We start from the raw sequence: 16,481 nt of genomic DNA on the forward strand, positions 1-16,481 counted from the left end.
TAAAGTAATGAATACGACTAAAAATAATTCAGCCTTTGTGTTTTAGATGCGGTTAGGCTGTACTGTCCTGGGCAAGAATATGCCGTCAGTCTCTGGCAACCTCAAATGGTCACAGGAACTTCGAAATCGCATCCTCACCAACAGGAGCAACCTCTGCCAGCTGGCCCATATGTACGGACCAACAATACTTATGACACAACACAAGAACCGTCATCCAGCAGATCTGTTGTTGATATGCATTGATAAAACTAACTCCACACTCCCAGTTGTTGTTGTTTTTTTCATTTTCAAACTTGTTCACATGTTCCCTCTTACACAGAGCAGGCATCAGGTTTTAGAAATAGAAACAGTAAATCTAGCATACGGATGAAATGTATGCTTAACTCCTTATTTTCATTATTTTTTGGCCTTCTTCCTCCCTCTCTCCCTTCCAGGCCTCTGGGGTGTGCTGAAGCGGACGATGTTCTCCAAAAGTGTGAGCGTGTCCTGGAGGTTCTGGACCAGCATGATGAGGAGCTGTTCTCAGAGTGGACTGAGGGCCTGGAGGAAATCTGTCAAACCCACCTGAAGGAACCACTGCTCACAATGGATGTGGACACAGGCCTGTTCCAGGTCAACTTTAGTCCTGCAGTAAGCACAAAGGGGTTTTGTCTGAAGTGGAATTGGTGCCTAAAGCCGTAACTGCCATCACATAATAAGGATGTTACATAGAATTAACTATTGTGGAAACGTTAGACATTTGACTGTTCCACAAATCCACAATTAAACAAGTAAAGATTGCTGTTAGACTAAAAATGAACGGTTTAATCATTTATAATTTAATCAGATATTTATTTAGCCTGTACTGTATTCATGAAAGCTTTTACATTTGCTACATTTTCCTTTCTCGGCAACCAGTAGCTGTTGGGTTTCAAAGAACCAGAGCAAAAGTGATTTGTTTACAATAAACAGAGGAACTATTTTTACATTAGTAGCAATGAGCACATTATGTGAACAGATAAAAAAAATCACAAAATGTACTCAGCATTAAGTCAAAGAAACAAAGTAAATTGAAAGGTGCAGCAGCAATGAATAAATATAATCCAGGGATTAACAATGTATCCAATGTACTGTGAGCATTTCCTCTAATGCACTGCGTATGCGTGAGTGCACTTCAATGTTAATGGGATCTCCTCTTTAAGATCGTATCTATTCTGATTCTCGCTGTCAAAGTAAAAGGAAACAAAACAATGGACTGCAACTTTAGATAAATCAAATTAGCTATTACAATTCTCCTGCTTTCTCTGCGTGTCTGTCCCTAGTTGACATCAGTACTGAGAGAGGTGAAGTATCTGGGCATGCTGAAGAATGAAAACATTCCTAAAGCAGCTCTCCATCTCTACTCCAAACGGGAGAAACTCTACATGGTGGGTAACTATGCTTCTAGTGTTGCACTGGGTCAGTGTCCGACAGCTATATTTATGACCTATGGGGCTGTAAATGTTTTTTGATCTGTAAAGTATGTAGAATATGATCAGAGTTTAAGTGTTAATGCTGCATTGTATCCTGTAGTACACACAGACGCTGACCTTAGTGACTCAATGGTACAACCAGCTGCACAGTACCATCCTGGCTGTGGAACTGGGATTAGTGAAAGATGAGATGGATGGGACGAGACGACAGCTGGAGCCGGCCCTCCTGGAGCTGAGCTGGGCTCAGGACGACCTATGGGACTACATCCAGAGCACACAAGACCTGGTCAAGGTACTGAACATTTTTCGTGTATTTTCAGGAACATTTTTGACTGCAAAAAAAAGGTGCAAATTAATGCTGCCGATTGTTTTTTTTTTAGTACTTTTGTTGATTATTTTGCAGCATATTCACAGTATTCTGTTATATTTACAGAAAAGATTATATTATCAGCTGCATATTGTGCTGGAAACTGAAAAAAAGGGTTTATTTTACAGTTTGTTCAATAGCAATATCAAAGTCTGCTCTGAAACTGTTGCCTGCCAATGTAGCATGAATCCTGGCTTTCTCCTTATGAGGTCCAAGCCAACTTTCCTCAACTATAGCAAACAGTCCTAAAACAAAAAGCAACATGCAGCTGTCAACCAAAAGGGAATGTAATTACTGGCTGTAATAGTTTTTCTTTTGCCAGAGCATTTCAGGTCGTGTCCAGAAGAGTAAATCTAATGTGGAGGCTGTCCAGGCCCTTATGGTCAAATTCAGCCACCGTGCCTTCATCACCAGAAAAAGTCGTGGTTCTACTCTCCTCATCTTCTCTGACATTGAAGAGAGTGTTTCCAAACAGCACACTCTCATCACCAGTACAGGAGAGGAAATACACAAACTGCTGCAGGTATACTCTCTCACCTTACTGCTGATGCTAGGGAGAAGGACTTGTACCCTACAGAAATCTGTCTCACACACACATTCATATCCAGGATTATCATATCAGTTGTTTCCCTTCTTAACTCCCACTTTTTCCCTGTGCTCCAGGAGAACCAGTCTCTGTTAGGTGTTACGGACCTTGACAGCAGCGAATGGCAGGCCTACACAGACTATGTGGACCGCATGATCCTGGCAGGCTTCTCCAGTGCAGTACACTGCTCCTTGCAGTACTTCATAGACAACACAGATGCAGCCCAGCGCATTACACCACTGTTTGAGGTCCAACTGGTACTCAATAGCAATGAGATGACCTTTGACCCCTCATTGGACTTTAGCCACAGTGTTAACTTCTATGATATTGTGGATAAAATGGTGGCCAACATCACCAACATGGCATCCTTCATTCCCAGAGTGGCAAAGCACAAACAGCTGGATAACTATCAGGTGCTGTACAGATTAGATTATGGTTTCATACACAGAAATATAACTGCACACACTCACACACACACACACACACACACACACACAAACACACACACATATACAGACACCCTTGTCATGTGCTATGTTGTTTCTTCATTTTGCAGTGCGATATAAATGAAATGGAAGATTTGTCAGAGATGTGCCATGTTATCCGCTCACGTGCACGCGCAGCTATCGCTAAGGTAAGTGTTTGTTTTCTATTCACAAATGGAGGTTTGTTTATGACGCTTACAGAGTTAAAGTTAAAGATTGTGTTGCTTTGCAGGTCAGAGAATATCAGGGATCATTTGCCAGCTACCGCTACCTCTGGACTGATGACAGGTCAGCAGTGTATGGCTCTATGTCATTTATCTTTTTACTTTTATCAAATTGCTTTAGGCCTTTTTCTGAAATACACAAATACAGGTTCTTGTACATTATTTCATTCTCCTCACTAAAACAATTATAAATATCCTCATTAAGGGTATGTGCTGAAGGAAAGAATATTTTTTTCTTCAACTTTCACAGGTCTGAATTTATGAGGCAGTTCCTGCTATATGGCCATGTGTTAAGTACAGAGGAAGCCGAGCTGTATGCTGACTATGAGCTGAAAAAGAACCCACCCACCCTGGACAACTTCAAAGAACAGGTGTGCTGGCTTTTTATGGAACTATTTATTACAAGCCTAGTCTAGTATTTTCCTCCGTGGTCAGTATTGTCTGAGTCACTGTATCATCCTTCATTCCAGATCAACCTGTTTGAGTCTCTGTATGTACGAGTGAGCAAGATGGAGGACAGCAGGGTGTTTTGTGGCTGGCTACAGCTCGATATCAGACCTTTCAAGCACACACTGATGAATGTCATCAAGAGATGGAGCTGGATGTTCAAGGAGCACCTGCTCAACCACGTGAACCAGAGGTTAGACACATGCATAAGTGCAAACACACTCATATGTTTATTACCCTAAATAGACAAGAACTACAAAAAAACATACGAATCGCCTGAAAATGTTTAATACAGACCAGCAAATTATTGTGTGCTTAAAAACACTGTGAAATGCAACCAGTTTTAACAGTCAACTATGGAGACAAAGTGATGATATGATAGTACTAGAGATTTTTTTTATTTCATATCACTGAAGAAAGGTTTCCTCTGTCTTTCCTGTACACTCCGTTATCATCATCCTCCTTCCTCTCTGTCCTGCAGCGTGAGGGAGTTATCCTCTTTTGTCCAGGACACGGCCCAGGGTCTTTCTAACAAGGTGTCAGATGGTGACTATACAGGCCTTGTGGACATCATGGGCCACCTCATGGCCATACGAGACAGACAGATCAGCAACGAACAGCACTTCAAACCTCTCAAGTCTACCGCTGAGCTCCTCAAGACCTACGGACAGCAACTGCCAGAGAGCGTCTACACACAGCTTGAAGTGTGTACCAATGCACAAATACACACATAAGTGCTGGCAGATATATGCATTTATCATCACATAACATTCCTCGCTTTATAACCCCAAAACACAGGAGCTGCCAGAGAAGTGGAAGAGTCTGAGGAAAATTGCGTTTACAGTTAAACATGAAGTGGCACCGCTCCAATCAAATGAAGTTTCAGTTATACGCAGGAAATGTGTCCGGTTTGAGGTGAGACTGTGTGTGTGCACAGGGTAGGATGTCAGTGTGGTAACCCCTTTCAAAGAGCTCAATATCTGACATATACACCTTCTCACTTTCTTTCCTGCATTATATATGACTGGCACTACACCCCCCAGTATGCACAGTTACCAATGGATAGATGGAGACAAAGAATCCTGATTGTGCAGTTTCTTTTCACATTTTAGGTAAAGCAGCATGAGTTCAGGGAACAATTTCGTACTGAACCAATCTTTAAGATCAATGTGGAGGAGCAATATAAACTAATGGATAAGGTGAGAACTGGGAAGAGAAGAAGAATAGTTGAAAAGTATTTTTTGCAGTGTATAATTAAATAGAATTTAACAAACAATACAGTTTTAAGCCACAGCACATTCAAATGTCTCTGTCCAGTCTAACCGAGCAGTAGCAGTGATGGAGGCAGAAATGAAGAAGCTGCAGGACACAGCTGATCTGTTTGAAGTCAGTTTCCCAGACTACAAGCAGCTACGCCAATGTCGCTCTGACATCATACTAGTTAAAGCAGTCTGGGACATGGTCACCTTTGTAAAGGTAAATTTAAATCAGCACAAAACAAACATGTTGGAATTGAGGTTTTCTTAGCCATGTTTGAGCTCCATAGATGAGCCATTAACACATGGGAGAAGGGCCTGCGTAGTGATGCTGCATGTACCCACATCCTATGAATTCTATACTATACCTTTTAAAGGACCTTTAAGACTTATAGATTTTCTTATTAGACAATCACACATTAAATGTTTCTATTCTCTCTGTGCCAGACCAGTATAGAAGATTGGACCAAGACTCCTTGGAAAGAGATCAATGTTGAGCAGATGGACATGGAGCTCAGGCGATTCGCCAAAGTATGGCAAGCTTCCATTGACAAACATTAACATCTTTCATTATTGAGGTGAGAAAAAGAGTAATTTAATTTCATACTCTCTGACTATCTCTCTTGCACATTAAAGGAGATGAAGATGCTGGATAAGGAGGTGCGGGTGTGGGACGTCTACATGGGTCTGGAGTCGACTGTGAAGAACCTGTTGACCTCTCTTAGAGCCGTCAACGAGTTGCAAAACTCCGCAGTCAGAGAAAGACATTGGCAACAGCTTATGAACACCACTGGGGTGTGAGACTTTCTCTTCTGCTGCTTCATTTCATTTTATTTCATTCTTTTATTTCAGTCCACAATATCAAGCCTCAATTTAAATGAAAGTAATAACAATCAATTTAGCCACAAAAAATGTTGTGTAGACTAAAAAGGTTTAGGCCGAAGCTACAGCTTATTATACCTACCCCTTTTACATTTACATTACATTACATAATGTCTTATACCATCTGATTCAATAATGTTTCATTGATGATCACATTCTGCATATATACGATATTTGTTGATTTGAGTTCTGTTCTGTTCTAGTCTTCATGTTCTCTATCTTCATTTAACTGTCCTGAAAACTCACTTCCAGGCCGTACTGACCAGCACAGTTCAGTGAACCCAATCATCCTCATCTGAAATCTGATCACACTCGTGGTTTCCATGTATTCCTTTTGGTCCTCAGGTTAGGTTTGTGATGGGGGCAGGCACCACCCTGGGGGACCTTCTGGAATTACAGCTTCACCGTGTTGAGGATGAGGTCAAAAACATAGTGGACAAGGCTGTTAAAGAAATGGCCATAGAGAAAGTAAGTATCATTGAAACTAACCTGTTGTAGAATATTATCCTGTATATGAATGTTGCATGAATATGTAGGGCGGCAGTAGCTCTGTCCATAGGTGACTTGGCTGGGAACAGTAGGGTCACTGGTTCAAGTCCCGGTGTGGACCATGTATGGAGCGTGGACTGGTGGCTGGAGAGGTGCCAGTTCATCTCCTGGGCAGGTGCTGTTGAGCAAGGCACCGAACCCCCAACTGCTCGGGGTGCCGGTCACTGGCAGCCCCCTCGCTCTAACATCTCTCCTTAATTGCATGTATAGGTCCTGTCTGTACATGTGTGTATTTCGTGCCTGTGTGTGTAACATGATTAATAATAAGAGTGAAAAAAATTCAATTTCCCCGTTGCGGGATCAATAAAGTAATTCTTCTGAATGCAGAAGTAATAGTAATGGTCAAAACTATTTTAGTATAGACAAAATAACCCTGAGACAATTCCCTTTTGAGTCGATCACAATACCTGCATGTAACAGTACAGAGGGCTGATTTGGCAAAGATGCATGTTTGAAAAATTCATTTCAACAGAGAGACAAATACTATCTCAAATCCTTCGACTATACATTTTTTCTGCCATATTCTTCAAAAGAAGATTAGCATGACGTAGACTCACAATGGACAAGAAAGATTAAATTACAAAAAAAACACAAGACACGTAACATACTTAGTCAGAATAATCTAAGTTTTATTTTCATCCTACTGCACTGCAGTAGATTTCGTTGTCTACAAATGGCAGATTTTTTCAAGGTAACTTTTCCTTCGTTTGCTTAGGTTTTGGCAGAGATAACCCAGACATGGAGTGTCATGTCTTTGTCATATGAGACTCATACCAGCACAGGAACCCCTCTGCTCAAAGCAGATGAGAATCTGATAGAAACACTGGAGGACAACCAGGTGAGCGTGATGTCTGTGCAGAACTTTGTTCCATATAGAACATCAGGCTTAGATTTCTGTTTCTAGTCTGACTCCCTCATATTAAGGAGGTAACCTAATTTATCTGAAAATGCATTAAAGAGGGTTCTTACAGATCATCACAAAAGCCCCCCTTTTTTATTTCTCTTCAGGTGCAGCTGCAGAACATCCTGATGAGTAAGTACGTAGAGTATTTCCAGGCAGAGGTGAGTGGATGGCAGAGGAAGCTGATGGTGGCTGACCTGGTCATCTCCTCCTGGATGTCTGTCCAAAGGACCTGGGCTCATCTCAACAGCATCTTTACCAACAGCCACGACATCCGCTGCCAGCTGGCCAATGATGCAGAGCGCTTCCAGGGAATTCACACTGACTTCCAGGTAACACATAATATATACATACAGTAGCCTACATGCATTCACCACACTGTATCATTATGTTGATACAGTGTGGTGAATGTCCTTCTCTCGCCCAGAACTTGATGACAGAGGTGGTGCAGAACAGTAATGTGGTAGAGGTGACCAACCAGCCTGGCTTCCTGGAAAACCTGGAGACCTTGCAGCAGAGGCTGTCCGTCTGCGAGAAGGCCCTGGCAGAGTACCTGGAGACCAAGAGACTCACATTCCCCAGATTTTACTTTGTCTCTGCCTCAGACCTGCTGGAGATTGTCTCCAAGGGAACACAACCCAAACAGGTGACATTACAATTTTATTGTTTTCCAAGAAACAGCTTATAGCGAGATAGTCAACACATTGTAGTTATCAGTTCAATATATTCTTTAAACTGTATCATAATGTTGTGGAGCAGAAAATGTTGATAAAGATCCGAATGAAAGACTGTTTCCTTTTTTTTTCATTTTCTTGAATTCCAGGCAAACGATTGTGGTCTGTCAACAACATAACCTTTAAAATAGAAAGGGAATTAAAGTGCATCTGTGTGTTTTTTCCAGGTGACCAGACACTTGCTGAAGCTGTTCGACAACATAGCAGATCTTCGCTTCAAGGACTCAGACAGAGGTGGAGGAGGGGAGGAGGATGGGGAGGCAGTTGCTCTGGGGATGTACAGCCGAGAGGGCGAATATGTTCAATTTTCTGAGCCATGTCTCTGTGAAGGACAGGTATTGAAAAACAAAACGAGATTTCTGTGTGTGCAAATACAAGTCGAGTTACACTCAGTTATTGCTGTGTTCAAACGCATTACTATGGTTTAGCTATAATGAATAACTTTCTCTGTATTGTTTAATATACAATATGTACAATATGTGAATAATTGTGTGTGGACAGTTATCATGTGTATTCATTTTCATACATTTATAAATATTATTTAGCATGGAATTCTATTTGTATTCATATTTCTGTTTTAAAGGGGACATATGAACAATATCCATAGTTGTATATTCTACTAGAACATCTTTACATGTTTTAAAGGTTGAATATGGAGAATGAGCAGAGCACCGCCATCTAGTGTTTTAAGATTGTAGTCTCAACAACAGAAAATAATTCCAGCAGTCGGGTTGCCAGGTTCGTTGCTGAGTGTGTCAAGCAATCAGCCTGCGCCAAGTCAAGTGATGAATCGTACAGGGTAACGACTAATTTTGACTAATCAGTTAATTTTACAACATTATTTAACGTTAGTCAGTCTTCAACTGGAAGTCTTTCTTTGAGTGGTGTGTAATCGATTAGCTAGCTAGCTCTCAACTCAAAATGATTACTAGTTTCTGTCAGACAAACCTGGCAACCCGCAATGCCGGCCGCTATTGGCTGGTACAATGTAAACAGAAAATCATTGTCAAACCCATCAAAAAAAAATTGTAAAATATTAATTCAGACTTAATGTATATTATTATGGAAAAGCAATACTTTCATTCTGTAGCCCTCAAAACGCCCTGTGGGTTGTTTTGTTTTTTAGAAAATATAGCTTTTAATAAAGATTCTATATATTCAACCTTTAATGTTAAAAAAACACATTATTTTTCCCATACTGTCTGTGTGAATATACCTGTATTCACCCTCCGTCTGTAATGCTGCATTTAACGCATGTGTCTTTAAGCCCTCCTCCTGGAAAAGTGTTCACGCCTCTGTGGATTGAGCGTTGTGATACTTTCGCTTTATTTATATATAGCACCTCAGCCTGCTTTACAATCAGAAAAGACACGTAAATCTCACCTGTTACAATATAGGACCTTTAACGTTGTGTGCCTTTCCTCAGGCAGAGTGTTGGTTGAGCGCCTTAGAGAGCACCATGCGCTGCACGGTCCGAAAGGAGATCCAGGAGGCCGTAGCTGCCTATGAGGACAAACCACGAGACCAGTGGCTGTTTGACTACCCTGCACAGGTCTGATCATTGACAGCCTATAGAATAATCCCTTCAAATTATCTGTTGTTTGCCATCTGTCTTGTCTTTCCATTCACAGGTAGGGCTGACTGGTAGTCAGGTGTGGTGGGCCACAGATGTGGGCATTGCCTTTGAAAGGGTGGAGGAGGGATTTGAGACGGCTCTCAAAGACTACAACAGGAAACAGGTAGTACTATAAATTCATAGTAAGATATTGTTTGGATGGCGACTGAATATACTGGTCAGTGAATTCTGTTTTTGTTTTGTTTCTTTTAGATCACACAGCTGAACTCACTGATCCACATGCTCCTTGGAGATTTAACTCCTGGAGACAGACAGAAAATTATGACTGTCTGCACAATTGATGTCCATGCTCGAGACGTGGTCGCCAGTCTTATTACTCAGAAGGTAATGCTCAAGTAAATCACAAGCATCATGCAAGCAGGAAGACCTTCCTGTTGGTCATGCTGTATGTGTCTCTTAGGTGACAACAGGCCAGGCCTTCGCATGGCTGTCCCAGTTACGCCACTGCTGGGACGATGAAACCAGACACTGTTATGTCAACATCTGTGACGCCCAGTTCCAGTTCAGCTATGAATACCTGGGGAACACTAACAGACTGGTCATCACTCCACTCACTGACAGGTACACATATAGTACTGTATGCCACACCAATACACATGTACAAGAATTGAACACAGTATTAAATATGTGAAGTGCTGTTCCCAGTGTTTGTACAGGGAGTGGAAAAGTGGTGTTCCAGTACAGTTACAGAATGCCCTAAAACGTCATGAACTGATTTCTGTGAATCATTTTAAATCCATTTTAAAAGATCTGGAATCAGAATCATTCCCTTGTCACTGTTTCTGAGATTCGGACTGCATCTTTTGTTTGTGTTTGTTGTAATTACTGTAATGTAATGCATTTAGTTTTTTCTGTCTGTGTTGTCTAGAAGTTTTAACTGTTGTTGCTGCCTTTCTTGGCTTGGTCTCCCTTGAAAAAAAGAGATTCTTAATCTCAATGGGACTTAACCTGGTTAAATAAAGGCTAAACATTTTTTCTATATAAAGTGGGGCCCCAGTTTGGACGGGATGAGACAAACAAAATTAGTAATGGACTCTCGGTCAAGTCAAGTCAATTCTATTTAGCCCAATATCAAATTTTCCTCAAGGGGCTTTACAATCTGTGGAGTATATGACCATTTTCCTATTGATAACCCTCGTTTTGAATAAGGGAACCCCCCAACAGTACGCTCCCTTTCCTTTATAAGCCCTTAACAAGCTCCAGTCAAGCTGTGGAGTTGTTGAAAGGAGGCAGCTCCCTTGCTGAAAGGTGAGTCTAAAGAAGGTGTCATATGATTAAAAAAGGGCAAACACCACCGGCATACAACTTCATTGTATATTATACTCGCTTTTTTTTAGATAATGTTTTGGCAGTTTTTCAAGCCTTTATTATATAGGACAGAGAAAATGGGGTGAGAGAGAGAGGGGGAGACTTGCAGCAAAGAGCCGCAGGTCAAAGTCGAACCCCATATTTTTAACAAATCCATTTAATCCAAGTTGTTATTATTACATTAGTTACTGATGTTTTTTATGATTTCATATCTCACTGTCTCTGTTAGGTGTTACATAACTCTGACCCAGTCCCTCCATCTGACTATGAGTGGTGCCCCCTCAGGCCCAGCTGGCACCGGTAAGACAGAGACAACCAAAGACCTTGGACGCTCCCTGGGCATCATGGTATATGTGTTCAATTGCTCTGAACAGATGGACTACAAGGTAGCACGGACAGTACTGATGTTCTCCGTAGTGTCCATTCATGTCCTATTTCCTCCATTCATATACAGTATGTTTATATTCATTACACCCTTCAACTTACTCCATCTGTCTCCATCACGTCTTCAGTCCATAGGTAACATTTATAAGGGTCTGGCTCAGACAGGGGTGTGGGGATGCTTTGATGAGTTCAACAGGATCTCAGTTGAAGTGTTATCTGTGGTAGCTGTGCAGGTCAAGACGATACAGGATGCTGTACGCAACAAGAAGCAAAGGTATAATAAATATACAGTTTATACTGTATATAAATTGCTAATCTGCTAATCCATTTCTCTACAGACCTATTCCATAATCTGTAATTGATACTATGTGTATGTAGGTTTCATTTCCTAGGAGAGGAGATTGAACTGAAGCCAACAGTGGGGATCTTCATCACTCTGAACCCTGGTTATGCCGGCAGGGCTGAGCTCCCAGAGAATCTCAAAGCTCTGTTCAGGTCTGATATAAACGGAGAAAATTATATTTTTAGTAAATTAGTTAATAGATGTCAAAGATGACTAATTAACAGCAGGTTTTTTAACTGTTCAGGCCCTGTGCCATGGTGATCCCAGACTTTGAGCTGATCTGTGAGATCATGTTGGTGGCAGAAGGCTTCATAGACGCTCGTCTGCTGGCACGCAAGTTCATTAGTCTCTACACTCTTTGTAAGGAGTTGCTATCCAAACAGGTACATAAGACCATAAGACCATGCTCTTTTAGGATGAACACCATTTAGAAAGCTAATATGAATGTTAAATTAATTAAAAGCAAGTTCTGAGAACCAGAACAAATACTCTTCCCAATAGGCATGAGAAACACTGTAGACATAAAGCAAGAGGGGCTCATACATTGAAATATGGTTTGCTCATTCAATAGATGCTGGCCATAAAAAAAGTAAATAATCCCCACACCCCTCTTATTCAACTTTTTCTTTTACACAGGGGGATGTCATGAACCAAAATTACAGGAGCTCCTAAAAGCACTCTACAAATTCATCTTTTTGCGCTTAATATGTTTTGTCTTTGCACTGATTTTTTATAATTGGTTAAAATTCAGTTGGGCTGGTTTATTTCTCTACTGTGTTGAAAAACAAAAAAAACAAAAACAAAAATGACATTTAATACTTGTTTTCATTGCTTAATTAGTTAATTCCCTTTAACTGTTAGGATCATTATGATTGGGGTTTGAGGGCCATCAAATCAGTCCTGGTTGTAGCTGGATCTCTGAAGAGAGAGGACCGGAGCAGACCTGAGGAACAGGTAAACATTCAATCGGGTGTAATCACGTCACTTGCAGTTTCCACAAATCTGAGTTTGAAAGTGCATTTGAATCACGTCATCCAAACTGTCATTCCCTGCCTAGGTGCTGATGCGGGCACTGAGGGACTTCAACCTGCCAAAGATAGTGACCAGTGATGTGCCGATTTTCCTCGGGCTCATCAGTGACCTGTTTCCTCAGCTGGATGTGCCGAGAAAGAGAGACCCTCAGCTGGAAAACGCTGTTCGCCAGTCAGTCAGTGAACTGCGTTTGCAGCCTGAGGAGAACTTCATACTTAAGGTGCTCATACTCATAAGTGCTCTTCTTCCCAGTAACAAGGGGTTTTAGTATGGTGTTTCTTTCATTGTCGAACAACAAAAGGAACTGTATTAGGAATTCAGGCCAATGTGATTATACAAATATATAACTTTGATGAATAAAACGCAGTTCAAAACTGCTCTAACCATTATTAATATTTATAGTATAATTATGATGCAGGAGGATGCAGATGCACATGTTTTAGGGCGCATTCACATAGATAAGCAAAGTCTGTATTTTACTTGAATTTACTAAAAGATAGACAAATGTTTTACCACATGGTAACATGCATATTGTAGGTAATTTGTGGTGGATTTTTTAATTGATCATGGATCTCCATGATTCTTACAACATACTAGATGTCTTCAAGAAATACTAGTCCTGTGCTTAGGTCTGTATCTTGTGAGAAAGCAAATAAATTTATAATTACGAGTATTAATCTTGTCAGAAATCCAGTGTAATTTAATATTTGTGTGTCTACAGGTGACGCAGCTGGAGGAGCTGCTGGCTGTCAGACACTCTGTGTTTGTAGTAGGCGGACCAGGAACTGGAAAGAGCCAGGTTACCTTCTGTATTAAACCAAAAATAGTATTGGCTCATTTATTTCCAAAAAGACACTTTTTATAGGAGGTGGCTTATAACCATTGTCCTCATACCCAGACACATACATTTTCAAGTTGAAAGTATACTGGTGAGTTTGGGGATATTAAAGCGTGGGAGGTGAACCAAACAAATCCCAAAACATCCTCGGGTTGAGAAGGCAAAAACTCCCACAGCTAAAGTCAAGGAAGAGTTGAATTTCCCCGTTCTTACAGCCATGGATGATCTAGTAGAGTTATAATGAGGGGTTTGCTTTTGTGAAAAGACAGGTTGCAAAGTGAGTCATATATTTAAAATGTGTATTCATCAGATCTTAAAGACTCTCCATAGAACCTATGCTAACATGAAGATGAAGCCTGTATGGAATGATATCAACCCTAAAGCTGTGACTACAGACGAGCTGTTTGGATATCTGCACCCTGCAACCAGAGAGTGGAAAGATGGTGAGGGGAACTCAAAGTTTTTTCAAGGAATTTAATAAGATGTAAATTGTGATCAAGGGAACCTGTGTTGTTTTCAGATTTTGGTCCGCTGTCAAGCAGGAGTTGTTTTGGTGCCAAGATCAGATTTATTCCCAGGCCTCTTCACAGAATCAATTAGAATTTGTTAAAGTACTTTTTTTCTGGTTCACAGTTAGCTCATTTGAATAGTTTTGATATGGAATATTTTGACTGTAATTCCATGACTTGAGTTTACTTTAGTACAACATAGTTTAGTATGATACATATTTGCCTCAGTGGTGTTCTAGTGCTGCTATTCATATGCATCTGTTTGGTTTACTCTTTACTTTGCTATAGGTCTGTTCTCCTCTACCATGAGAGAGCTGACCTCAGTGGGCCATGATGGACCGAAATGGATTGTTCTGGATGGAGATATTGACCCTATGTGGATTGAGTCACTTAACACAGTTATGGATGACAATAAGGTCAGAGTGCATCTTTATTCTCTGATGTTGTTTCCATTCTTCAAATGCTGGATTTTATCTGCTATATCCGAGGGTTTTTGCATTTTGCAGCAGCTGTTTATATTTGAACAAATCTCCTCTGTTCAGGTTCTGACTCTTGCCAGTAATGAGAGGATCAGTTTGTCCTCCTCAATGCGTCTGCTGTTTGAGATCTCTCATCTGAAGGCTGCTACTCCAGCTACAGTGTCCAGGGCAGGAATACTCTACGTCAACCCACAGGACCTTGGCTGGAGCTCGTAAGACACACAGAAGCAAAGACAAACTTCTATTGTTTTACTTTTCTGAAGTTGTACTTTGGTAAGCAGTACTTTACTCACTGTATTCCCAGGTATGTGACAAGTTGGATAGACACCCGCCTGGCCCAGTCAGAGCGAGCCAACCTCACCATTCTGTTTGATAAGTATGTGCCGTACTGCCTGGAACAAGTCCGCTGCAACCTGAAAACCATCACTCCTATACCAGAAAACAGCATGGTGCAGGTGAGGTGCGCAACCTGGTTATTGTGTTTCTAACCTACAGAGTCGTAATCAGTGTGTCACACCTTTAAATCCTGTCTTCCCATTGTTATTCAGCCAGATGTTGGATTTCCATGTTGTTTTTTTTTGTACATTGTCAAAAAGAAGAATGTGCTACTTTGTATCATTCAATCAGATGTTACATGTATGTGTTTTGGCCAATCAGACACTGTGCTCCTTGTTGGACTGTCTGCTGACAGAGGACAACACTCCTGCTGACTCTCCCCGAGAACTTTACGAGATCTACTTTGTCTTCGCCTGTGTCTGGGCCTTTGGAGGGGCCCTCTTCCAGGATCATGTGTGTGGTGACTTAATGTTTCCTTAAAGAGCTAACTCATTTTTATTGCAGTATTTTACATTGTTGGGAATTCAGTTTATTACTTTATATTTATGATATGGTATTTTCACAACACCTGGTCCAGCTGAATGACTACCGTGCCGAATTCAGCCGCTGGTGGTCTAAAGAGATGAGAGCTGTGAAGTTTCCTTCCCAGGGCACAGTCTTTGACTATTTCATTGACTCTGAGACTAAAAAGTTTACTCCCTGGAGCGAGAAGATGGTGCCATTTGAGCTGGAGCCCGATGTACCATTACAGGTAATGATGTGCAACGTGGTGTATAAGAACAGAATGACTGCACATTATGTTTACACTCATTAACACAGTTTTAACAAGCCTTTCAGTCAGGCCATGCGTTGTGTGTCCGTGTTTCAGACCGTGTTGGTCCACACACCAGAAACCATTTGTCTGACTTACTTCATGGACCTGCTGCTCCAGAGAGGGAAACCTATCATGTTAGTGGGCAACGCCGGAGTGGGCAAGACCATCCTGGTGTCTGATAAAGTTGCCAAGCTGAAGGAAGACTACATGGTGGCTAAAGTCCCCTTCAACTACTACACTACATCAGCCATGCTGCAGCGTAAGAATCACAGGAATGACGAACAAATACTTTGGGCGGGTTTGTGCTAACTGAAAATAAGCACATTTTCATTGCACAGTAGGGGTTTTACAGTTATCCTGGAAAACTGCAAACATCATACATAATAGATGGAATACAATTAATTTGGGATTTTGATAATCTAACATTTTTACAATTATAGAACTTCCATTCATTTCTGGTAAGTATGTTGCTTGGCAAGGAGATATGTTAACTGTCACGTGTAGAAGAATATATGAATATGTTCTTTATCTCTTGACAGTGCTATTTCTAAAAAAGGACACGAGGGTGTTCATGTTTTAGTAGGATACTTCACCCTTTTTATTGAGATGTCCTTGCTCTATTCAGAATCTCTTTTATATATTTAGTACATTACTGAACACATTGTGTAAATTACAGAAAAAGATTCTGACCTTGTATTGCTGTGTATTGACATCTCATTCTAACACACCACTGCCCTTTAATATTGCTCGAATCACATAGCATTCATACAGTTCAGGCTTTTCTTCTGACCCGCTGAACATTGAAATCGTTTTAATATTGTATTTTTTATTCTCTATTCCTGATGGAGACTGAAATCCATAACTCATAAGTAATTTGCTGCGAACAATACCACCCACCGCTTTTTCTGTCATTTTCATCG

At 40.9% G+C, this 16,481-nt stretch overlaps 1 protein-coding gene across 1 annotated transcript in view; it reads left to right on the forward strand.

Moving 5' to 3' along the window:
- Positions 1-16,481, forward strand: part of LOC310957696 (dynein axonemal heavy chain 11-like) — a gene marked incomplete at both ends in the record, with an annotated part of 37,109 nt that overhangs the window by 4,328 nt on the left and 16,300 nt on the right. The window contains 40 exon segments of the mRNA XM_083928385.1: positions 47-171; positions 435-630; positions 1,302-1,406; positions 1,552-1,743; positions 2,141-2,341; positions 2,482-2,817; positions 2,961-3,038; positions 3,122-3,177; positions 3,364-3,484; positions 3,584-3,753; positions 4,042-4,264; positions 4,359-4,475; positions 4,673-4,759; positions 4,878-5,036; positions 5,264-5,347; positions 5,453-5,611; positions 6,044-6,166; positions 6,963-7,085; positions 7,256-7,480; positions 7,576-7,794; positions 8,050-8,217; positions 9,309-9,434; positions 9,514-9,621; positions 9,711-9,842; positions 9,919-10,079; positions 11,056-11,212; positions 11,339-11,509; positions 11,549-11,566; positions 11,569-11,705; positions 11,798-11,936; positions 12,415-12,507; positions 12,611-12,805; positions 13,307-13,384; positions 13,734-13,866; positions 14,221-14,348; positions 14,475-14,623; positions 14,716-14,866; positions 15,069-15,200; positions 15,325-15,498; positions 15,616-15,820. Of these exon segments, the coding sequence (XP_083784511.1) occupies positions 47-171; positions 435-630; positions 1,302-1,406; positions 1,552-1,743; positions 2,141-2,341; positions 2,482-2,817; positions 2,961-3,038; positions 3,122-3,177; positions 3,364-3,484; positions 3,584-3,753; positions 4,042-4,264; positions 4,359-4,475; positions 4,673-4,759; positions 4,878-5,036; positions 5,264-5,347; positions 5,453-5,611; positions 6,044-6,166; positions 6,963-7,085; positions 7,256-7,480; positions 7,576-7,794; positions 8,050-8,217; positions 9,309-9,434; positions 9,514-9,621; positions 9,711-9,842; positions 9,919-10,079; positions 11,056-11,212; positions 11,339-11,509; positions 11,549-11,566; positions 11,569-11,705; positions 11,798-11,936; positions 12,415-12,507; positions 12,611-12,805; positions 13,307-13,384; positions 13,734-13,866; positions 14,221-14,348; positions 14,475-14,623; positions 14,716-14,866; positions 15,069-15,200; positions 15,325-15,498; positions 15,616-15,820 (5,854 nt within the window).

The sequence above is a fragment of the Echiichthys vipera genome (assembly GCF_963691815.1).
Source record: "Echiichthys vipera genome assembly, chromosome: 15".
NCBI lineage: Eukaryota > Metazoa > Chordata > Actinopteri > Perciformes > Trachinidae > Echiichthys > Echiichthys vipera.